General features: G+C 41.5%; 1 protein-coding gene across 1 annotated transcript in view; it reads left to right on the top strand.

Annotated features, from left to right (window-relative positions):
* LOC139367931 (uncharacterized) overlaps positions 1–19,961 on the top strand; it is a 103,629-nt gene that overhangs the window by 43,798 nt on the left and 39,870 nt on the right. The window contains 1 exon segment of the mRNA XM_071106329.1: positions 1,510–1,583. Within this exon segment, the coding sequence (XP_070962430.1) occupies positions 1,518–1,583 (66 nt within the window). The 5' untranslated portion in view covers positions 1,510–1,517.

The following is a 19,961-nucleotide window of genomic DNA, read 5'->3' as shown; positions in this document are numbered from 1 at the left end:
TTTATGCATATGTCTATAGTTAATAGTTCGATTTTAAGTCATTTGAAGTTAGAATAGCCTGAATGTTTTAAAGTTGGTCTTGAAAGCAGGACCATTCACAAAAGCTACCTCTGTATTCCTATGGTCCTCATTTAACCCATGTTAATTTATGCAAATGGTTACTGCTAGCTAGCATGAGGACAAAAGTAGCAGATTTCCAGGAAAACGAGCAGTATTTCAATCTTCTCAATGGAGCAGTGTGTATTAGGGTCAAATTTGAAGTGCAGTGGCATATACCATCCCTGTATTATGTTTTCTGACCCATATCTCTCGCCGGCTCAATGGTGTGGAACCAAAGAGACTTTGATAAGGGCTTCACATAATGTGCTATTCTATTGTTACTAACAACACGTTGTGGGAAACATCTTTCCCTAAACAGGCCAAAGTTATTTTGACCACTGTCTGCTCTCACTGTGCTATGCAGACCTTGTACATAATCAGATCAGGTGAAGATTGGAGATAATGTAGACCGACTATTGTTTCTTTCACCATCCTTGTGTCTTTGTGGCACGAAGCAAGGCTAGTAGTAAAAGTTATTGATATTGCTAACTGTTGTGCATAGGAATGTTGCCTACAGTTTGGGGTTTGTCCTGTCATCACATGCAACTGCTAGCCAGTATACTAAATTCCTGCTCCAGATCACTTTCTCCAGACCTAGCCTAGTTGATGTGTGAACTTAAGCTATGAGTACTGGATTTGCATGTGGTGGACCATCTATTTGCTGGTACTAATTTTAAACTGAACATCGTAGGATAGTAGGCAGTGAGAAATACCAAAAATAACAGGTGGTCTCGTTAGTACATAGTTGTGAACTAGGCCCTATATGGATTGTTACTTTGCTTGCTCATAGGATGTGCCACACGCTATCTTGTACTTTCTTTTGGCAATTAGGTGTCTACGAGTATTTAGGATAGTGACTGATGCAGTTGATTGATTGGTTGATCTGATCCATGACCTTTGAACCTCTTACTATGCTATTGTTTGGTAGGGTAGTGACAATACCAGTATTGCGATACTTGTTAGTATCGTGGCAAGGAAACAAAACATGAAATGGATTTAACTTCTTTAGGAAAACAGCCCTAATGTTGTAAACAAACATTGTTGTCATCCTGTCCCATGTGTTTATTTTCCAAGCTATAGCACACAATATTTTACATACAACAGGTTTTTATAGGACCGAAGAGTTTGGTCAGCTTCGTGTTTCATGTTTGCCGTGGAAAAAATATTGCGATACTGGTTTTGTCAAAGCCCTGTTTGGCTTTGTGCTAGTGATTAGGATGAGTAGCTCAGAGAACCACTTTAGATGTCTTATTAGGCTAATGGGAACTAAGAATATAATAGACTACGGTACTAGACTCTCTTTGTGATTCAGGTGTTTTTGTATTGCATTACGTTATGTTATATCATGGCTATTATGGATGATCAATGTTGACTTGTGTTAAAACTCATCTCTTCCCCCTCTCCCTTCAGACTTTGACATGAAGAAGGATATTGAGACGCTGATAGCAGAGGAACGGGCTGACATCATCTCCAAGTATGACAAGGTGAGTTTATGTGTGTGTCATCATCGGTTCTGTAAGTCGCCTAAGACGAGGGCTTTGTCCAAAATAGGGCTGAGTTTAAAATCACATATGGTGCCATTTCAGATTTTCCCATGTTGAGTGTGACAACTGTGTGTGTGCGCGCCATCAAGTATGACAAGGGCTGTTTGCCCCATTTTATATTTGGATTGTTGTTCAGATGATTTGTAGCCTAGATGCCGAGACTGTCAACTAACTCAAATTGATTTACACAAAACGAAACGAGCAATCTGGGATTGGTACATCCATTTTTTTTAAACGTTTGAATTAATGATATACAGGCCATTTGGTCTTAAAGAATATAACTTACGATTATGATTGCATGTACTCGATCAGAACCCAAAATATAATGTTGTTTTACTCCATTGTTTGTTAACAATGTAATCGTAAACAACCACTGTATACCTTCCAAACATTTTGATCTCATAGATGGTCTATGAATTTGAGTGTGATTACATTTCTCCAACCCCATCCCTCAGCTGTTGACCTAAACAAGTGGAGCGCTTTGTTGTTTTCGAATCCCAGATTGTCCCTTTATTAGAAATGTCTTCAGTCTTCAGCCACTCTTGCTGTGCACTTGTGGAAGTCCCCTGCCTAGCCTCCATGCAACTGATGACATTAGACCGGCAGACACTCAGAACAGCCTAGCTGAAACCTTTGATAAACAGTCTAGGAAATGTAAAACTCTAATGAAGGGTAGGGGAAGCTTCTTCTTTTATTCCAGTCTACTTTTGGCAAAGTTTGTGATTTTGCAACCCAAAATAAGGGTAAATAGAGCAGCTTTATGGTGAAGCGAAGCCCCAGAGTAGAGGTCTTCACAAATCCACCTGTACCTGGATTCACAATTCTAAATATTGTCACTGGTTTGGGTCGGATTTGACACGATTGTCACAGGTATTGGGTATATGTAATTTTAACTGATTTGTCCGGAAGGACCCATACAGATCCGAATGCGACTGCTGCAGTAGAAAGAGGGAGAGACATTGTATCATTATGCTGCTGACTCTTGCTTTTCACGAGAGTGGCTTGTGTAGCTTGTTGTCCAATCATAAGTCATCAAAGTTGTAATAGGCTATAGTGATAGAGCCTCTGTATGTGGCAAAAGTTATGAGATACTATTTAAGATACTAATCAATGGGGTGGCAGGGTAGCCTAGTGGTTAGAGCGCTGGACTAGTAACGGGAAGGTTGCAAGTTCAAACCTCCGAGCTGACAAGGTACGAATCTGTCGTTCTGCCCCTGAACAGGCAGTTAACCCACTGTTCCTTGGCAGTCATTGAAAATAAGAATTTGTTCTTAACTGGCTTGCCTAGTTAAATAAAGGTTAAATAAAACATTTAATAAAAAAAATGGAAGGTGGTCTTTGATCTCTAGGGGCGCTATTTCATTTTTGGATAAAAAACGTTCCCGTTTTAAGCGCGATATTTTGTCACGAAAAGATGCTCGACTATGCATATTCTTGACAGTTTTTGAAAGAAAACACTCTGAAGTTTCAGAATCTGCAAAGATATTGTCTGTAAGTGCCCCAGAACTCATTCTACAGGCGAAACCAAGATGATGCGTCAACCAGGAAATGAGCAGAATTTCTGAAGCTCTGTTTTCCATTGTCTCCTTATATGGCTGTGATTGCGCAAGGAATGAGCCTACACTTTCTGTCGTTCCCCCAAGGTGTTAGCAGCATTGTGACGTATTTGTAGGCATATCATTGGAATATTGACCATAAGAGACTACATTTTCCAAGTGTCCGCCTGGTGTCCTGCGTCGAAACTGGTGCGCAAAGCCATGTGCAAGTATTTTTCCATTTGATTGAGGGGAGAAACCATGCTTCCACGAACGATATATCATTGAAGAGATATGTGAAAAACACCTTGAGGATTGATTCTAAACAACGTTTGTCATGTTTTCAGTCGATATTATGGAGTTAATTTGGAAAAAAGTTCGCGTTTTGAGGACTGAATTTTCGGGTTTGTAATGTGATGTATAAAACGGAGCTATTTCTAATACACAAAGAATCTTTTTGGAAAAACTGAGCATCTGCTATCTAACTGAGAGTATCCTCATTGAAAACATCAGAAGTTCTTCAAAGGTAAATGATTTTATTTGAAGGCTTTTATGTTTTTGTTGAAATGTTGCGTGCTGGATGCTAACGCTAATGCTAACGCTAAATGCTACGCTAGCTAGCTACTTTTACACAAATGATTGTTTTCCTATGGTTGAGAAGCATATTTTGAAAATCTGAGATGACAGTGTTGTTTACAAAAGGCTAAGCTTGAGAGATGGCATATTTATTTCATTTCATTTGCGATTTTCATGAATAGTTAACGTTGCGTTATGGTAATGAGCTTGAGTCTGTATTCCTGATACCGGATCCGGGATGGGGAGATCAGAGAGGTTAAAATTACAGGATTAAAAGTTAAAGGCGAAGGATACGCTACAACAGCCAACATAGAATAAGAGTGCATGCAGCCTCAATTACCCAAGCTAGCTAGCTTAACTAGCTTCTTCCGGTTTGATGCTGTCAAGACAGACAGTACATAATCATATTGGATAACCTAACGTTAGCTATGGCAGCTAGTAGTCTACTATAGCATGAGTAGGCTTGGTTGGTTGCTGTCTCGTCTCTCCCTCCCTCACTGCTCCGTGTGTCACTCACAGTAGCCAACACGCACAGAACGGCCCCTGCTAGAGCGTCACCTCTCTCTACCTTGTCTCCCTCACTCCCTTATCAGCTTTGGGCCCAGTTTCCCAAAAGCAGCTTAAGGCAAAGTTCATCGTGAGAACCTTCGTAAGAGCATTTTAAAATGTACAACCGTCTTTATTAACGCTGCACTTGAAATCACTGTATCAGCGCACTCATACAACAGCTAAGGGAATTGGTAGATCCCCGTCTGCCCTCCCGTGTCACTTTACACACAGAAAATCTCAGCTAAACATGGAACGAAGATGTTTATCTGTCTCTCTGTGACCCCCGAAAACTTTATAGTTGAATATAAGTATCCTAAAACGTTTGCAATGTTATAAACAAGCAAAACAAGTGTAACAGTATAGCTTCCGTCTCTTTCCTCCGCCCCTACCTGGGCTCGAACCAAGGACCCTCTGCACACATCAACAACTGCCTCCCACAAAGCACCGTTACCCATCGCTCCACAAAAGCAGCGGCAAGGGGAACAACTACTTCAAGGTCTCAGAGCGAGTGACGTCACCGATTGAAACGCTATTAGCGCGCTCCCCGCTAACTAGCCAGCCATTACACTAGGATACTTAAAAACTTTTTTTTAATATAAACTGAGAACTGAATGATATAATTGCTAGATTATTAGGCTAAATCTTGCCACGACTTTCATGTATATTGTTAGGTTCTAAATAACAGGCTAAAATCTGACGGACAACTAATGAAGAGCTCAAACCAAGTTTATTCACCCAAAGCGTCAGACAGCTGAACAGATGGACATATTCACATATTCTCCTCCTTACACATCTGAACAGCCAATACACCTCTGTTGCTAGACAGAATTTTAGTGATATCTGTTCTTCCTCACTTCATCTGACCTGACCTCAGCCCAAATTCCTCCCAACTCACAGCTGTCCTGTTGACTTGTACCAGACTGTGGCCCTTCTCCTTTCCATAGGATCCCTGATGTCTAACAATAACATATTCTGACAGGATGTAAACATTCTACATTTCTCTCTCTCCCATTTAAAAGTCAGAACCCATCAATCCCCCCTTTTGAACATTACTCCGTACTGTTCAACATTATATTAACTTAGAAATTACTTATAAATTAACAAAAAATAAAACATGATTAGCATTCACAGTTAATTATTAGGTTTACACCTGCACACTCTTATTTCCATCTCTTCCATTTCAGCTTTGGCTTTTGACTTTCTCCATTTCTTCCTTCTGGTGGCACAAAACTTGAAACACAAAGCATTACAAATATTAATATCCATAATTATATATGCAAACAAAAAACAAAGTTTGATTACATGACGATTCCCACTCTCTTCTCATGACTATGCCTTTAGGATACTTTACATCAGCACTGTATATCCGTTTCAACATCAATGCCCTCAGAAGATGATATCCCAACAATGCTTCCAAGGTAACCCCTGCTACTACTAACACTGCCCATGACGCATATTTTACCCCTCATTTGCACCGTAGTCCAGTTCCATGTTGTTACTATAGCATCCTTCAATATATGTCCCTACATTGACTGCCATGAGAATAGCTACTGCATTGAATCTGTCCCCTGCTCTCCTATTGTTTTCGTGGTTCACTGATAGGTCTAGGACTGAACCTTTTAATATACCAGACTCCCAATTCATACCCGGTTCCCAAGCCACCACCATCTCCAATGACCTCCTGTGCTTTGCTACAGTCGGTACCTGTGGATAATACTTTCCTTTGCTCAGGTTAGGTACACATTGTTCATCCCAAGGCCGATCTACACCCCACCCCTTTGTGAACACCCTCGTTATAGTGTAAACTTTGGGTCCTAATGGTTGATAAGCAGCCACCTGATACTTTTCATTTACCGTCACTCGGTCCCAATCTTCTGGGAGATATGTCAAGTGTTTGCTGGCTGTTAGAAATGGAGGAGAGATTAGTGGTGTTGGAAGAGTATCCAACTTAACAAAAGTCAGAGTCACATGTTTCTTAATCACACTGCTGGAGATGTGATGCTATTACAGCTAACTCCACTTTCGGTGATGTGTCCTCCTGTATACAGGGATCTGTGGCTATCCTTTCAAGTGTTGTAACTTTGACAAACCCATCACTAAAAGTTGACAATAGTGTCTGAAATGACAACACTATATCTGCTACTCTCACCGTGATCTGGATATGTGTAACGTTCAATATAACTTAATAGGGGTCTCTATATTGTACAGTTATCTGTACTCCCTCTCCTTCGAGTAATCCCCTGTAACAATATACATAGAGGAGTGGTATCATTCCCCAGAGACTCTATTACGCACTTCCTTAATTTATGAGACCCACGATCTCCGCCCCAGTCACATTCCGCTCTCCCAATTCCCTATAACGTTAATGCATTGATTTTTGGGACTCCACAGAATACACTGATGTCGGTCCTGCCAGTCTCTGCAATTAACAGCTTTATGAAAAACATTCTGTCTCAAACACAGGCCACGTACGTACCTCGTCTCCTGCTACAAATACATTTGCACATAAATCATTCCATCAAAACCATAACACAATCACTACTAATCCGCTTCTATAGTTATCTACATACTAAAACATTCTCAAGTCAATTAGTCAATTTCCAACAATCCCTCCTCTTGAACAATGATCACTCTTATGTTCCATCACACCTAAAAACATATTGACTGAACAGGGAAAATACAAAATACACTACCGGTCCAAAGTTTTAGAACACCTACTCATTCAAGGGGTTTTCTTTATTTTTACTATTTTCTACATTGTAGAATAATAGTGAAGACATCAGAACTATGAAATAATATAGGAAATAGGGAAAATAAAGAATAACCCTTGAATGAGGTGTTCTAAAACTTTTGACCCATAATGTACATGTTTAATGATTTCACAACACACTTGATGCGACTTAGACTGGGGAAAGAAGTGTCCATCTGTTCTGTTTTATGCCCATGGGATGCTAGTCGTCTTCATCCACGGGTGTCAAGGCAAGACAGACTATGAGCCTTGTACGTAATTACTTGTACTGTATCATCCAGCAAGCCATATGTACAGTGCCTTGCGAAAGTATTCGGCCCCCTTGAACTTTGCGACCTTTTGCCACATTACAGGCATCAAACATAAAGATATAAAACTGTATTTTTTTGTGAAGAATCAACAACAAGTGGGACACAATCATGAAGTGGAACGACATTTATTGGATATTTCAAACTTTTTTAACAAATCAAAAACTGAAAAATTGAGCGTGCAAAATTATTCAGCCCCTTTACTTTCAGTGCAGCAAACTCTCTCCAGAAGTTCAGTGAGGATCTCTGAATGATCCAATGTTGACCTAAATGACTAATGATGATAAATACAATCCACCTGTGTGTAATCAAGTCTCTGTATAAATGCACCTGCACTGTGATAGTCTCAGAGGTCCGTCAAAAGCGCAGAGAGCATCACGAAGAACAAGGAACACACCAGGCAGGTCCGAGATACTGTTGTGAATAAGTTTAAAGCCGGATTTGGATACAAAAATATTTCCCAATCTTTAAACATCCCAAGGAGCACTGTGCAAGCGATAATATTGAAATGGAAGGAGTATCAGACCACTGCAAATCTACCAAGACCTGGCCGTCCCTCTAAACTTTCAGCTCATACAAGGAGAAGACTGATCAGAGATGCAGCCAAGAGGCCCATGATCACTCTGGATGAACTGCAGAGATCTACAGCTGAGGTGGGAGACTCTGTCCATAGGACAACAATCAGTCGTATATTGCACACATCTGGCCATTATGGAAAAGTGGCAAGAAGAAAGCCATTTCTTAAAGATATCCATAAAAAGTGTCGTTTAAAGTTTGCCACAAGCCACCTGGGAGACACACCAAACATGTGGAAGAAGGTGCTCTGGTCAGATGAAACCAAAATTGAACTTTTTGGCAACAATGCAAAACGTTATGTTTGGCGTAAAAGCAACACAGCTGAACACACCATCCCCACTGTCAAACATGGTGGTGGCACTATCATGGTTTGGGCCTGCTTTTCTTCAGCAGGGACAGGGGAGATGGTTAAAATTGATGGGAAGATGGATGGAGCCAAATACAGGACCATTCTGGAAGAAAACCTGATGGAGTCTGCAAAAGACCTGAGACTGGGACGGAGATTTGTCTTCCAACAAGACAATGATCCAAAACATAAAGCAAAATCTACAATGGAATGGTTCAAAAATAAACATATCCAGGTGTTAGAATGGCCAAGTCAAAGTCCAGACCTGAATCCAATCGAGAATCTGTGGAAAGAACTGAAAACTGCTGTTCACAAATGCTCTCCATCCAACCTCACTGAGCTCGAACTGTTTTGCAAGGAGATATGGGAAAAAATGTCAGTCTCTCGATGTGCAAAACTGATAGAGACATACCCCAAGCGACTTACAGCTGTAATCGCAGCAAAAGGTGACGCTACAAAGTATTAACTTAAGGGGGCTGAATAATTTTGCACGCCCAATTTTTCAGTTTTTGATTTGTTAAAAAAGTTTGAAATATCCAATAAATGTCGTTCCGCTTCATGATTGTGTCCCACTTGTTGTTGATTCTTCACAAAAAAATACAGTTTTATATCTTTATGTTTGAAGCCTGAAATGTGGCAAAAGGTCGCAAAGTTCAAGGGGGCCGAATACTTTCGCAAGGCACTGTATTGATGTGCTTTAACGTTAGGATTATGATGACATGGTAAAACAAAACCCCTTCATGGTTGACCCAAGCTATCATCTAGTGGGTTCACAAATTTTCTCAGAGGTCATTAAAAGATAATGTTTCTAGGGAGAAAAACCCTCTCTAGACCCAATAAAATCGAGCAGCTCACCCTCCCCTCTCCTCTCCTAACAGCGTAGGAGCAGCACTCTCTGTCTCTCTTTCTCTCCTTTCCTAATCATAATTAAAACATTTGATAAATTATCCAACCCAAATTTAGAATGACAGTCCTCAGCGCTTTACGTTGAGGCTATCACTCGAATTCATGCCCCTCAACCTAGCACACGTCATCACGGTTAGAATGTACATTTATAAACGGGACCATTTATAACCGGTATAAACTTTTCTCGTTACAACCCCCGTTTGTCCTTGTTTCACTGTCGCGAGTGGCATGTTAATGACAGATCGGTATCGCGATGCATTCTTAATCTAAATTACTATATTTTTTGTAATGTGCAGACCTCCACAGTCAACCTGATACCCCAAATAAACAATTATGGGCACGGTTGACCCCTCCCCCCCCCTCCCCCCCCTCCCCCCCCCGATTTCAATATCTGAGGAAATACATTTAGTTTTTCCCAAGCACATGAGTCTCTCACCTGAGCTGCCACCACCATTATGTACCGTTCATTCTGTCTGGTCCATTTTCCCACCAGTACCCCTGTAGCATGAGAGAAGATTGGACGTGATATCTCGCCATGTTCACTCCACATGCACAGTCTCAGGCCTCATGCCGCACTCCTGCCGCTCGTACACAAGTTGATGGCTCAGACTCAGATCACAGGTAGGAATGGTGGAAGACAAGGTCGTAGTGAACGCCTTTGCTGCTATTTCTTCAGCTGGTTGGGGGTGGGTTGAGCTTCACACTGTTCTTGGTCAAAGTATCTCTCCATGCATTAAGACAACATCTGTGTTCACCTTCACCATAACTTGATAGAGGACAGAGCAGAACAACAATTTAAGACATTTCTGATTCTGGAAATCCAGACCATCTATTCACCGTATGACAAGTTATTACATTCCCAATTTTCTTAATACCAAAATCTCTCAGACAAATGGCAGAGCATTATAACACACTGTTGAAACCATTTTCCAAATTCGCTCATACTCCCTTATCATATTGGCGACCTCACCGCAGAGTTACTGGGTCAGGGAGTTAGAGCACTAACCCTTAGGGAGAAATCCTGATAATGCAGCAGACCCAATCTGGTATCGAAACAAAGTCATAAACAAGAGCGAAAACAACAGCAATATACATATCACAATCTATTTAGAGTCACTATCAACATATATTTTCCTTTTTAAATGCAGACTTAACATAACATTTGCATATTTACCAAAGGGCCAGGGCCCCAGGGAACTGGTACTTTCCCCTTTGAACACGACTCACATCGTGATTCAAAAACAAACAACACTTCCTGTTAAATCAAAAATAAACAAATTATAATAACAAATCATATTAGAATTGCAACTCTTGATAACTCCGTAAGCAAATAATTGTATCCCATAAGGTGATTATACACTGCTCAAAAAAATAAAGGGAACACTTAAACAACACAATGTAACTCCACGTCAATCACACTTCTGTGAAATCAAACTGTCCACTTAGGAAGCAACACTGATTGACAATAAATTTCACATGCTGTTGTGCAAATGGAATAGACAACAGGTGGAAATTATAGGCAATTAGCAAGACACCCCCAATAAAGGAGTGGTTCTGCAGGTGGTGACCACAGACACCACTTCTCAGTTCCTATGCTTCCTGGCTGATGTTTTGATCACTTTTGAATGCTGGTGGTGCTTTCACTCTAGTGGTAGCATGAGACGGAGTCTACAACCCACACAAGTGGCTCAGGTAGTGCAGCTCATCCAGGATGGAACATCAATGCGAGCTGTGGCAAGAAGGTTTGCTGTGTCTGTCAGCGTAGTGTCCAGAACATGGAGGCGCTCCCAGGAGACAGGCCAGTACATCAGGAGACGTGGAGGAGGCCGTAGGAAGGCAACAACCCAGCAGCAAGCAGGACCGCTACCTCCGCCTTTGTAAGGAGGAGCAGGAGGAGCACTGCCAGAGCCCTGCAAAATGAACTCCGGCAGGCCACAAATGTGCATGTATCTGCTCAAACGGTAAGAAACAGACTCCATGAGGGTGATATGAGGGCCCGACGTCCACAGGTGGGGGTTGTGCTTACAGCCCAACACCGTGCAGGACGTTTGGCATTTGCCAGAGAACACCAAGATTGGCAAATTCGCCACTGGCGCCCTGTGCTCTTCACAGATGAAAGCAGGTTCACACTGAGTACATGTGACAGAGGTGACAGAGTCTGGAGACGCCGTGGAGAACGTTCTGCTGCCTGCAACATCCTTCAGCATGACCGGTTTGGCGGTGGGTCAGTCATGGTGTGGGGTGGCATTTATTTGGGGGGCCGCATGTGCTCGCCAGAGGTAGCCTGACTGCCATTAGGTACCGAGATGAGATCCTCACCCCTTGTGAGACCATATGCTGGTGCGGTTGGCCCTGGGTTCCTCCTAATGCAAGACAATGCTAGACCTCGTGTGGCTGGAGTGTGTCAGCAGTTCCTGCAAGAGGAAGGAATTGATGCTATGGACTGGCCCGCCCGTTCCCCAGACCTGAATCCAATTGAGCACATCTGGGGCATCATGTCTCGCTCCATCCACCACAGACTGTCCAGGAGTTGGCGGATGCTTTAGTCTAGGTCTGGGAGGAGATCCCTCAGGAGACCCTCCGCCACCTCATCAGGAGCATGCCAAGGCGTTGTAGCGAGGTCGTACAGGCACGTGGAGGCCACACACACTACTGAGCCTCATTTTGTCTTGTTTTAAGGACATTACATCAAAGTTGGATCAGCCTGTAGTGTGGTTTTCCACTTTAATTTTGAGTGTGACTCCAAATCCAGACCTCCATGGGTTGATAAATTTGATTTCCATTGATCATTTTTGTGTGATTTTGTTGTCAGCACATTCAACTATGGAAAGAAAAAAGTATTTAATAAGAATATTTCATTCATTCAGATCTAGGATGTGTTATTTTAGTGTTCCCTTTATTTTTTTGAGCAGTGTATTTTACTTAAATCTCACCTAATGTCTCAGATCAATTCTAGTGAAGTTGATAAGGCCTCACCAGAAAGTCAAGACACAGGTCATTCAACGCCATTAAATATTTTCTTTCCCTTTTCTTTCCCTGTACTTCAGAAACCATTTAACAACAATTCAAACATTTCCATTATTCTGCGTACCCAGTTTAAAACCAAATTAAGACGACCCCACACAATAAATCAAACACGGTATTAACACTTCTAACCCATATTCATAACCTGTGAGTTATATGTGCATGCTGGTGTGTGTGTGGTAAACCCTAGGGCAAAAACACACAAATGGCCAGGCCATACTTATCTGTGAGCTAACTTTACGGCTGAATCCGGATACCTTTATACTTAGAAAACTGAAGAATTTCAATAACTGCTCTCCCAAGACAACAGTCTCGGAAAACATTTCATAGAGAGATGACACCCCATCTTCTCCTGGAAGAGAAAGTGTACATTTTGTTAGCATTCACTATGCTACATCTTAATCAGCAACCCAAAATGTTGAATTATAAACAAAACTGTCCTCCATCCAATTGTTAATCGTTTGTTTTAATCCACCCCAAAATGTGTACTCTTATTTAGCATGTACTACCCTTAGACACGGCAACATTTATCTCACCACCAAGTGGTTTACTCCCGTTTCTCTTTTCCCCATGATTTTCCGTATCCACCGCACCACAATTTCTTGTGACCCCTCCTCCCTCTCGTAAATTATATAAGTCTATTTGTCTATTTCATAATAAGACTAAATAAAATGTCTCACGAGATTAAACCCCCCCCCCCCCCCCCCCCAAGGTTTTCTGAGTTTGCAAAATACTGTTTGGCCTGGTAATTTTCATTTGTTACCTTTTTTAGAATCCCTTTCCCTGTCATTTCACATAGATTCTCTAACCCCAAAATTGATTCCACCTCTTCCCATGTAAAATTACCCGGTATTGTTACTGGTCCTATGTTTTAAAGATAGGTAGTAATCATATCACTTTCGATGCTGCCCCTTTTACCTTTCTGAATATAACACTTTACCCTTTTGTTCATTTTGCATATTTCTCATCGTAAGGAATCAGCGATATTTGGGCATCTTTTAAAAAGTTGTGAGCTCCCTTCACATAGAAACTGTCTACACTATTGATCAAAACCAAGGCCATACACCACTATTTGAACGTTTCCTGCCCCGCTGCCTACAAGAGGGTTTGCTACTTTAACTTTACTGTTTTTTTCTTACCTTGGCCATTGAAACCACTCGTACAACTGCTAAGTGAGCGGCGTTAGATTCCACTCTGAAAGCATCCTGCTCTATTTCATCCATATTCGAGATGGCTTTATTAAACTTTTCTTTGAAAGTTGATAAACCTGGCAACTCACTTTTGAGAAAATGGCCTTTGAATGTTCAAGCACCCAAAGGAACTTGGTAGATACGAAGTGAGAGAGAACAGCTGATCATTACTCGCCCTAGCAGAGCTGGTTAGGCTGTTATGTTATCCAGAGCATTGGTGGTTGCAACTGTGCTGTCAGATTGTCCGTTCGTAAATTCAGAGCGTTTCGCGTTCAGAGCGCACACTCGTCGATGAGTAGGGTTGAACCGAACCTTCTGACCTCACATCGGCAATCAAGCACCCAAGCGAACTGGCTAACATTGGCTAGCTTGCTAGCTACTTCCAGACACAGAATGAGAGAACATCCCACTCTGACCATTTTACGCATCCTAGCAGAACAGCTTACGCTGTTTTCATGTTATCCTGAGTGTTGGTGACTGTAACTGTGCTGCTGGCAACAATTTAATTCCGCTTTTTTGCTGATGTTTACTGACACCGGCCGTATTCAACGGGTGTCGAGTGTTTGTAAATTCCTCAGTTTTGCTGCCCTCTGGCACACTCTGACAAAAGTGCTCTGAAATCGGAGTAAATGGCCAAACTGAATTTAAGAACGCACCCGAAAAGGTTACTTGCATAGTAGAGTCTTTTGTTAAGACATGTAGCTAGCTAGGTAAACAATTAACCATAATCACAACTCATGACGTTTACTACCGTAGCTAACCAACCAGGTTCAATGTTAGCTAGCTTACATTAGGCTATAGCTAGCTAAGCAAATGGCTCTGAGATACGAATGTCATACACGTAACGTTAGCTAGCGAGCCAGCCAGCTAATGTTAGCTAGCTAGCTAGGTAAACAATGAACCATAATCACAACTCATGATGTTACTACCCTGCATGAATCTGCAGATAGCTAACCAACCAGGTTCAATGTTAGCTAACTAACATTAGGCTATAGCTAGCTAAGCAAATGGCTCTGCGATATGAATGTCATACACGTAACGTTAGCTAGCGAGCCAGCCAGCTAATGTTAGCTAGCTAGCTAGGTAAACAATGAACCATAATCACAACTCATGATGTTACCACCCTACATGAATCTGTAGGTAGCTAACCAACATTAGGCTGTAGCTAGCCAAGCAAATGGCTCTTTCTGACAAAATGGCTAGACTAAAATAGCTAGACTATCTTACCCTTATGCATTATTCATGGTTAGCCACATCTCCTGTCAGATGCCATGGATGCCCTTAGTTATGTAATATGGAGACAGGTGTTTTCTCCATCTCCTTAGCTATCATACTCAAATTCCAGTGATTTTCATTAATGTCCTCCAGAAATGGAGAGCAACACTTATGCAGTTTTAATACACAACACATTTTCTTTTTTAAGTGCGTGCTATTTGGCAGACCAATCCAAACTCATCTCTCAGCATTTCATGATCTCAGCCAATCAGGGCTAGCGGGAAGGTTACCGAAATTTTCTTTGGCTAAACCAACTAGGCTCATATTTTAGTAATTTTATTGAAATTTACAGTCGGTATACAAGTTTAAGGCACATGAAAGTTCACATGTCCGAGAAGGCATTTCTGCCACAAAAAAAATGCATTTTGATAAAAAAAAGTACGTTCAAATGTCTCTCCTGTGAAGTAGTGACCCGCTACATACGCCTCATTTCCTGAAGCGGGTCACATATCACTTATGAATGCAAGAAACAATGCTTTTTTTTGTGACTTTTTCTAATCATAGTCGCACACCTCATGTAGCCTAGCCCACAGGCCTATATGTTTGGACTTTTTTCCACTTTTTTTACGTTACAACCTTAATCTAAAACTCATTAAATACAAATGTTCCTCATCAAGCTACACACAATACCATCCCAGAATGACAAATCAAAAAGTTTTGACATTTTTGCAAATTTGACTATTCAGACCATTTTCTATGAGACTCGAAATTGAGCTCCGCTGCATCCTGTTTCCATTGATCAACCTTGAGATGTTTTTACAACTTGGAGTCCACCTGTGGTAAATTCAATTGATTGGACATGATTTGGAAAGGCACACACCTGTCAGTTGATAGTGCATGTCAGAGAAATAACCAAGCCACGAGGTCGAGGAATTGTCTGTAGAGCTCCGAGACAGAATTGTGTTGAGGCACAGATCTGGGGAAGGGTATCAAAAAATGCCTGCAATCTTGAAGGTCCCCAAGGGCACGGTGGCCCCCATCATTCTTAAATGGAAGTAGTTTGTAACCATGAAGACTATCCCTAGAGCTGGCTGCCCGGCCAAACTGAGCAATCGGGGAAGAAGGGCCTCGGTCAGGGAGGTGACAGGGCTATAGAGTTCCTCTGTAGAGATGGGTGAAACATCCAGAAGAACAACCATCTCTACAGCACTCCACCAATCAGGCCTTTATGGTAGAGTGGCCAGACGGAAGCCACTCCTCAGTAAAAGGCACATAACAGCCCACTTGGAGTTTGCCAAAAGGCGCCTAAAGGACTCGCAGACCATGAGAAACAAGATTCTATGCTCTGATGAAACGAAGATTGGACTCTTTGGCCTGAATGCCAAGTGTCACGTCTGGAGGAAACCTGCCACCATCCCGAGTGGCGCAGTCTAAGGCACTGAATCTGTGCTACAGGCGTCACTACAGACACCCTGGTTCGAATCCAGGCTGTATCACAACCTGCCGTCTTTGGGAGTCCCATTGGGCGGCGCACAATTGGCCTAGCCTCGTTCAGGTTTGGCCGGTGTAGGCCGTCACCGTAAATAAGATTTGGTTCTGACTTGCCTAGTTAAATAAATGTTTTAAAAAATAAATCCCTACGGTGAAGCATGTTGGTGGCAGCATCATGCTGTGGGGATGCGTTTCAGCGGCAGGGACTGGGAGATTAGTTAGGATTGAGGGAAAGATGAACGGCGCAAAGTGCAGAGAGATCCTTGATGGAAACCTGCTCCAGAGCGCTCAGGACCTCAGACTGGGGCGAAGGTTCACCTTCCAACAGGACAACAGCCAATACAACGCATGGGTGGCTTCGGGGCAAGTTTCTGAATGTCCTTGAGTGGCCCAGCCAGAGCCCGGACTTGAACCAGATTGAACCTCTGGAGAACATCTCTGGAGAGACCTGCAAATAGCTGTGCAGCGACTCTCCCGATCCAACCTGACAGAGCTTGAGAGGATCTGCAGAGAAGAATGGGAGAAATGCTCCAAATGCAGTGTGCCAAGCTTGTAGCTTCAAATCAAATGTATTTATATAGCCCTTCGTACATCAGCTGATATCTCAAAGTGCTGTACAGAAACCCAGCCTAAAACCCCAAACAGCAAGCAATGCAGGTGTAGAAGCACGGTGGCTAGGAAAAACTCCCTAGAAAGGCCAAAACCTAGGAAAAAACCTAGAGGAACCAGGCTATGTGGGGTGGCCAGTCCTCTTCTGGCTGTCATACTCAAGAAGACTCAAGGCTGCAATCGCTACCAAAGGTGCTTCAACAAAGTACTCAGTAAATGATCTGAATACTTATGTAAATGTGATTTTTCTATTATTTTTGCAAATGTATTTACAAAATGATCTAAAGACCTGTTTTTGCTTCGTCATTATGGGTAATGTGTAGATTGAGGAGTAAAAAACTATTTAATCAATTTTAGAATAAGGCTGTAACAAAATGTGAAAAAAGTCAAGGGGTCTGAATACTTTCTCGAAGGAACTGTATGTAAAAACCAGATTAATCAAGAATAGTCTGATGGGTGACGATATTAGTCTGTCACTTGAGTTATATATTATCACTTGTGAATGATGCCCAGCGTCAGGCAAGAAACAATGCCTTTTTTGGAGGGACTTTTTCGAAACCATTTCGCACACCTCATGTAGTCTAGCCCACAGGCCTATGTGTTTTGATGTTTGTATCACAACTAAGGTGGCCAAATAACTTCTTAAAATGAAGCACATTAATCCGCTATACAAGGGGTTTGGAGCCTAACTGGCATACTTAAGCAGCGAGTGAGTTTCAAGTTTGGGGAAGATAATTTTCACCATAAAAATGTACTTTTATAATGAAAGTATTGAATGGATAATCGCATTTGCTTTCACTTTTTATAATGGGGTTTTCCTGCTAATGGAACATTTGCGCTTATAGCCTACTGCCATGTGCGCATTGCTGTGCTTGTAATATGAAGACATAGCCTAATAGTTGATAAACATTTTAAGCTAAACGTTGTGATCTGTTGTCAGCCACATTGCGCATTTTTTAAATTGTTATGCTAGTGGTTTTATTAATTTGGGATCTATCGCATCCCATAACTGTCCCAGACTATGTTTGGAATATTTATTTCTCACAAAAAATATGTCAACTTTCGTACTATGGGGGATAGTCGATTTACATAGGCTAGTGCTTTTGCTGTTTGTTAGGACACTGTCCGCACAAGGCATGATTTATTTTTAGGGTGCATTATACGGCCACACAAAGGGGAGGCCGCCGGAAATTTCGAGACATTAGTAAATGTTTCTCAAATTGTGAATGAGAGACTGATGAAGTCTGTACAGCTTTTTAAAATTGTATTTATTTCACCTTTATTTAACCAGGTAGGCTATTTGAGAACAAGTTCTCATTTACAACTACGACCTGGCCAAGATAAAGCAAAGCAGTGTGACACAAACAAAAACACAGAGTTACACATGGAATAAACAAATATACAGTAAATAATACAATAGAGAAAGTCTATATACAGTGTATGCAAATAAGGTAGGATAAGGGGTGAGGCAATAAATAGGCATAGTGGCAAAATTATTACAGTATGGCAAATTAAACACTGGAGTGATAGATGTGCAGAAGATGTGTGCAAGTAGCGGTGCTGGGGTGCAAAGGAGGAAAATAAATAACAATATGGTGATGAGGTAGTTGGATGGGCTATTTACAGATTGGCTATGTACTGGTGCAGTGATCTGTGAGCTGCTCTGACGGCTGGTGCTTAAAGCTAGTGAGGGAGATATGAGTCTCCAGCTTCAGTGATTTTTTTTGCAGTTTTTGCTTGCGCAACAAACAAAGCAGAGCTCATGCCTTTCAAGCCACTTTTTTCAAATCATCATGCAGCCTTGCAATTATTAAAAATCAAAACATATAGCCCAATGTTTGTAGAATTACATTTATATTAATAACTAAATTAAGCATATTGGAGTACCTATTTCTTTGTTAACCGCTCAACGCTGAATAGCCAAATGTGCACACAATATTCTTTCTATTTTATTCCGCTTGGTTCAATTGTATTCTTCATACTATAAAATAATGCCATGGAATTGTAAGCACATCTTGTCTGCAAAATGAACTAGTGTAGCCCACAGTCATTTAGCATAGCCAGATCAGGACCTAACATAAGGACAACTCAGAGTATGCTATTCTGTTCTTCATATCATGCTTCTTTAGACCTGTCGAAAGTAAATAATGGATTTATTGTGAAGGTGTAGGCTGTATTACATGGATTTATTAGACTTTTTTTTAAAGAAATCTTGCTTAATTTGATATTATGGTGTTTCTATTCCACAAAACCTCTCTGGGTTTCCGTTAGGATGGAACTTCAATATACTCTTTAAATAAGTCAGATCTACACCACTTTTAACAGCACATTACTCACCACTAGTGAGACTCATGTCGCCGACGGTAGGCCTACAGTATATCGAAAAATATGACATGACTCTCCGCCAATAATTACATATAGGATTGGAGGATATTTCTGTAATTCAGTGATATTCATTCCCAAAGTAATTCGTTATGGATCTATAATTAAATAAACATCGGCATTTCGAAAGAGTATTTTTTTATCATTATTTTATTAACGAAAGGATAACATTACTAGTTACATAGTTTTCGTTTGACCGTGCAGACTGGCACTAAGAACAGTGGGAACGTTTTCCTTGTCAGCGCCATTATTAGTGCAATGCCCTTTAAAGTCCACCCCCACCCCACTTCGCGTCCTCCCTTCCCCATGGTCTAGGTCATTCTTGTGTGCATGGCTCTGCGGCCCATCTCGTTCCCTTTGTTCTCGTGCCTTGAACCTCGCACGCTTTCAGTGGATACAGCTGGAGAGCTGCAAGGCAATACCGTTGTGAGCCACTCGGGAGCCATGACCAATATGACGTCCTGCTAATAACAGGGTTAATAATATACAGTGGGGCAAAAAAGTATTTAGTCAGCCACCAATTGTGAAAGTATTCCTACTTAAAAAGATGAGAGGCTCTCACAGACCTGTAACTTCTTCTTTAAGAGGCTCCTCTGTCCTCCACTCGTTACCTGTATTAATGGCACCTGTTTGAACTTGTTATCAGTATAAAAGACACCTGTCCACAACCTCAAACAGTCACACTCCAAACTCCACAATGGCCAAGACCAAAGGACACCAGATACAAAATTGTAGACCCGCACCAGGCTGGGAAGACTGAATCTGCAATAGGTAAGCAGCTTGGTTTGAAGAAATCAACTGTGGGAGCAATTATTAGGAAATGGAAGACATACAAGACCACTGATACTCTCCCTCGATCTGG

Source organism: Oncorhynchus clarkii, chromosome 2 (genome assembly GCF_045791955.1).
Source record: "Oncorhynchus clarkii lewisi isolate Uvic-CL-2024 chromosome 2, UVic_Ocla_1.0, whole genome shotgun sequence".
Classification (NCBI taxonomy): Eukaryota; Metazoa; Chordata; class Actinopteri; order Salmoniformes; family Salmonidae; genus Oncorhynchus; species Oncorhynchus clarkii.
The sequence above is the reverse complement of the archived record's forward strand: the minus strand, read 5'-3'. Positions and strand labels throughout refer to the sequence as shown.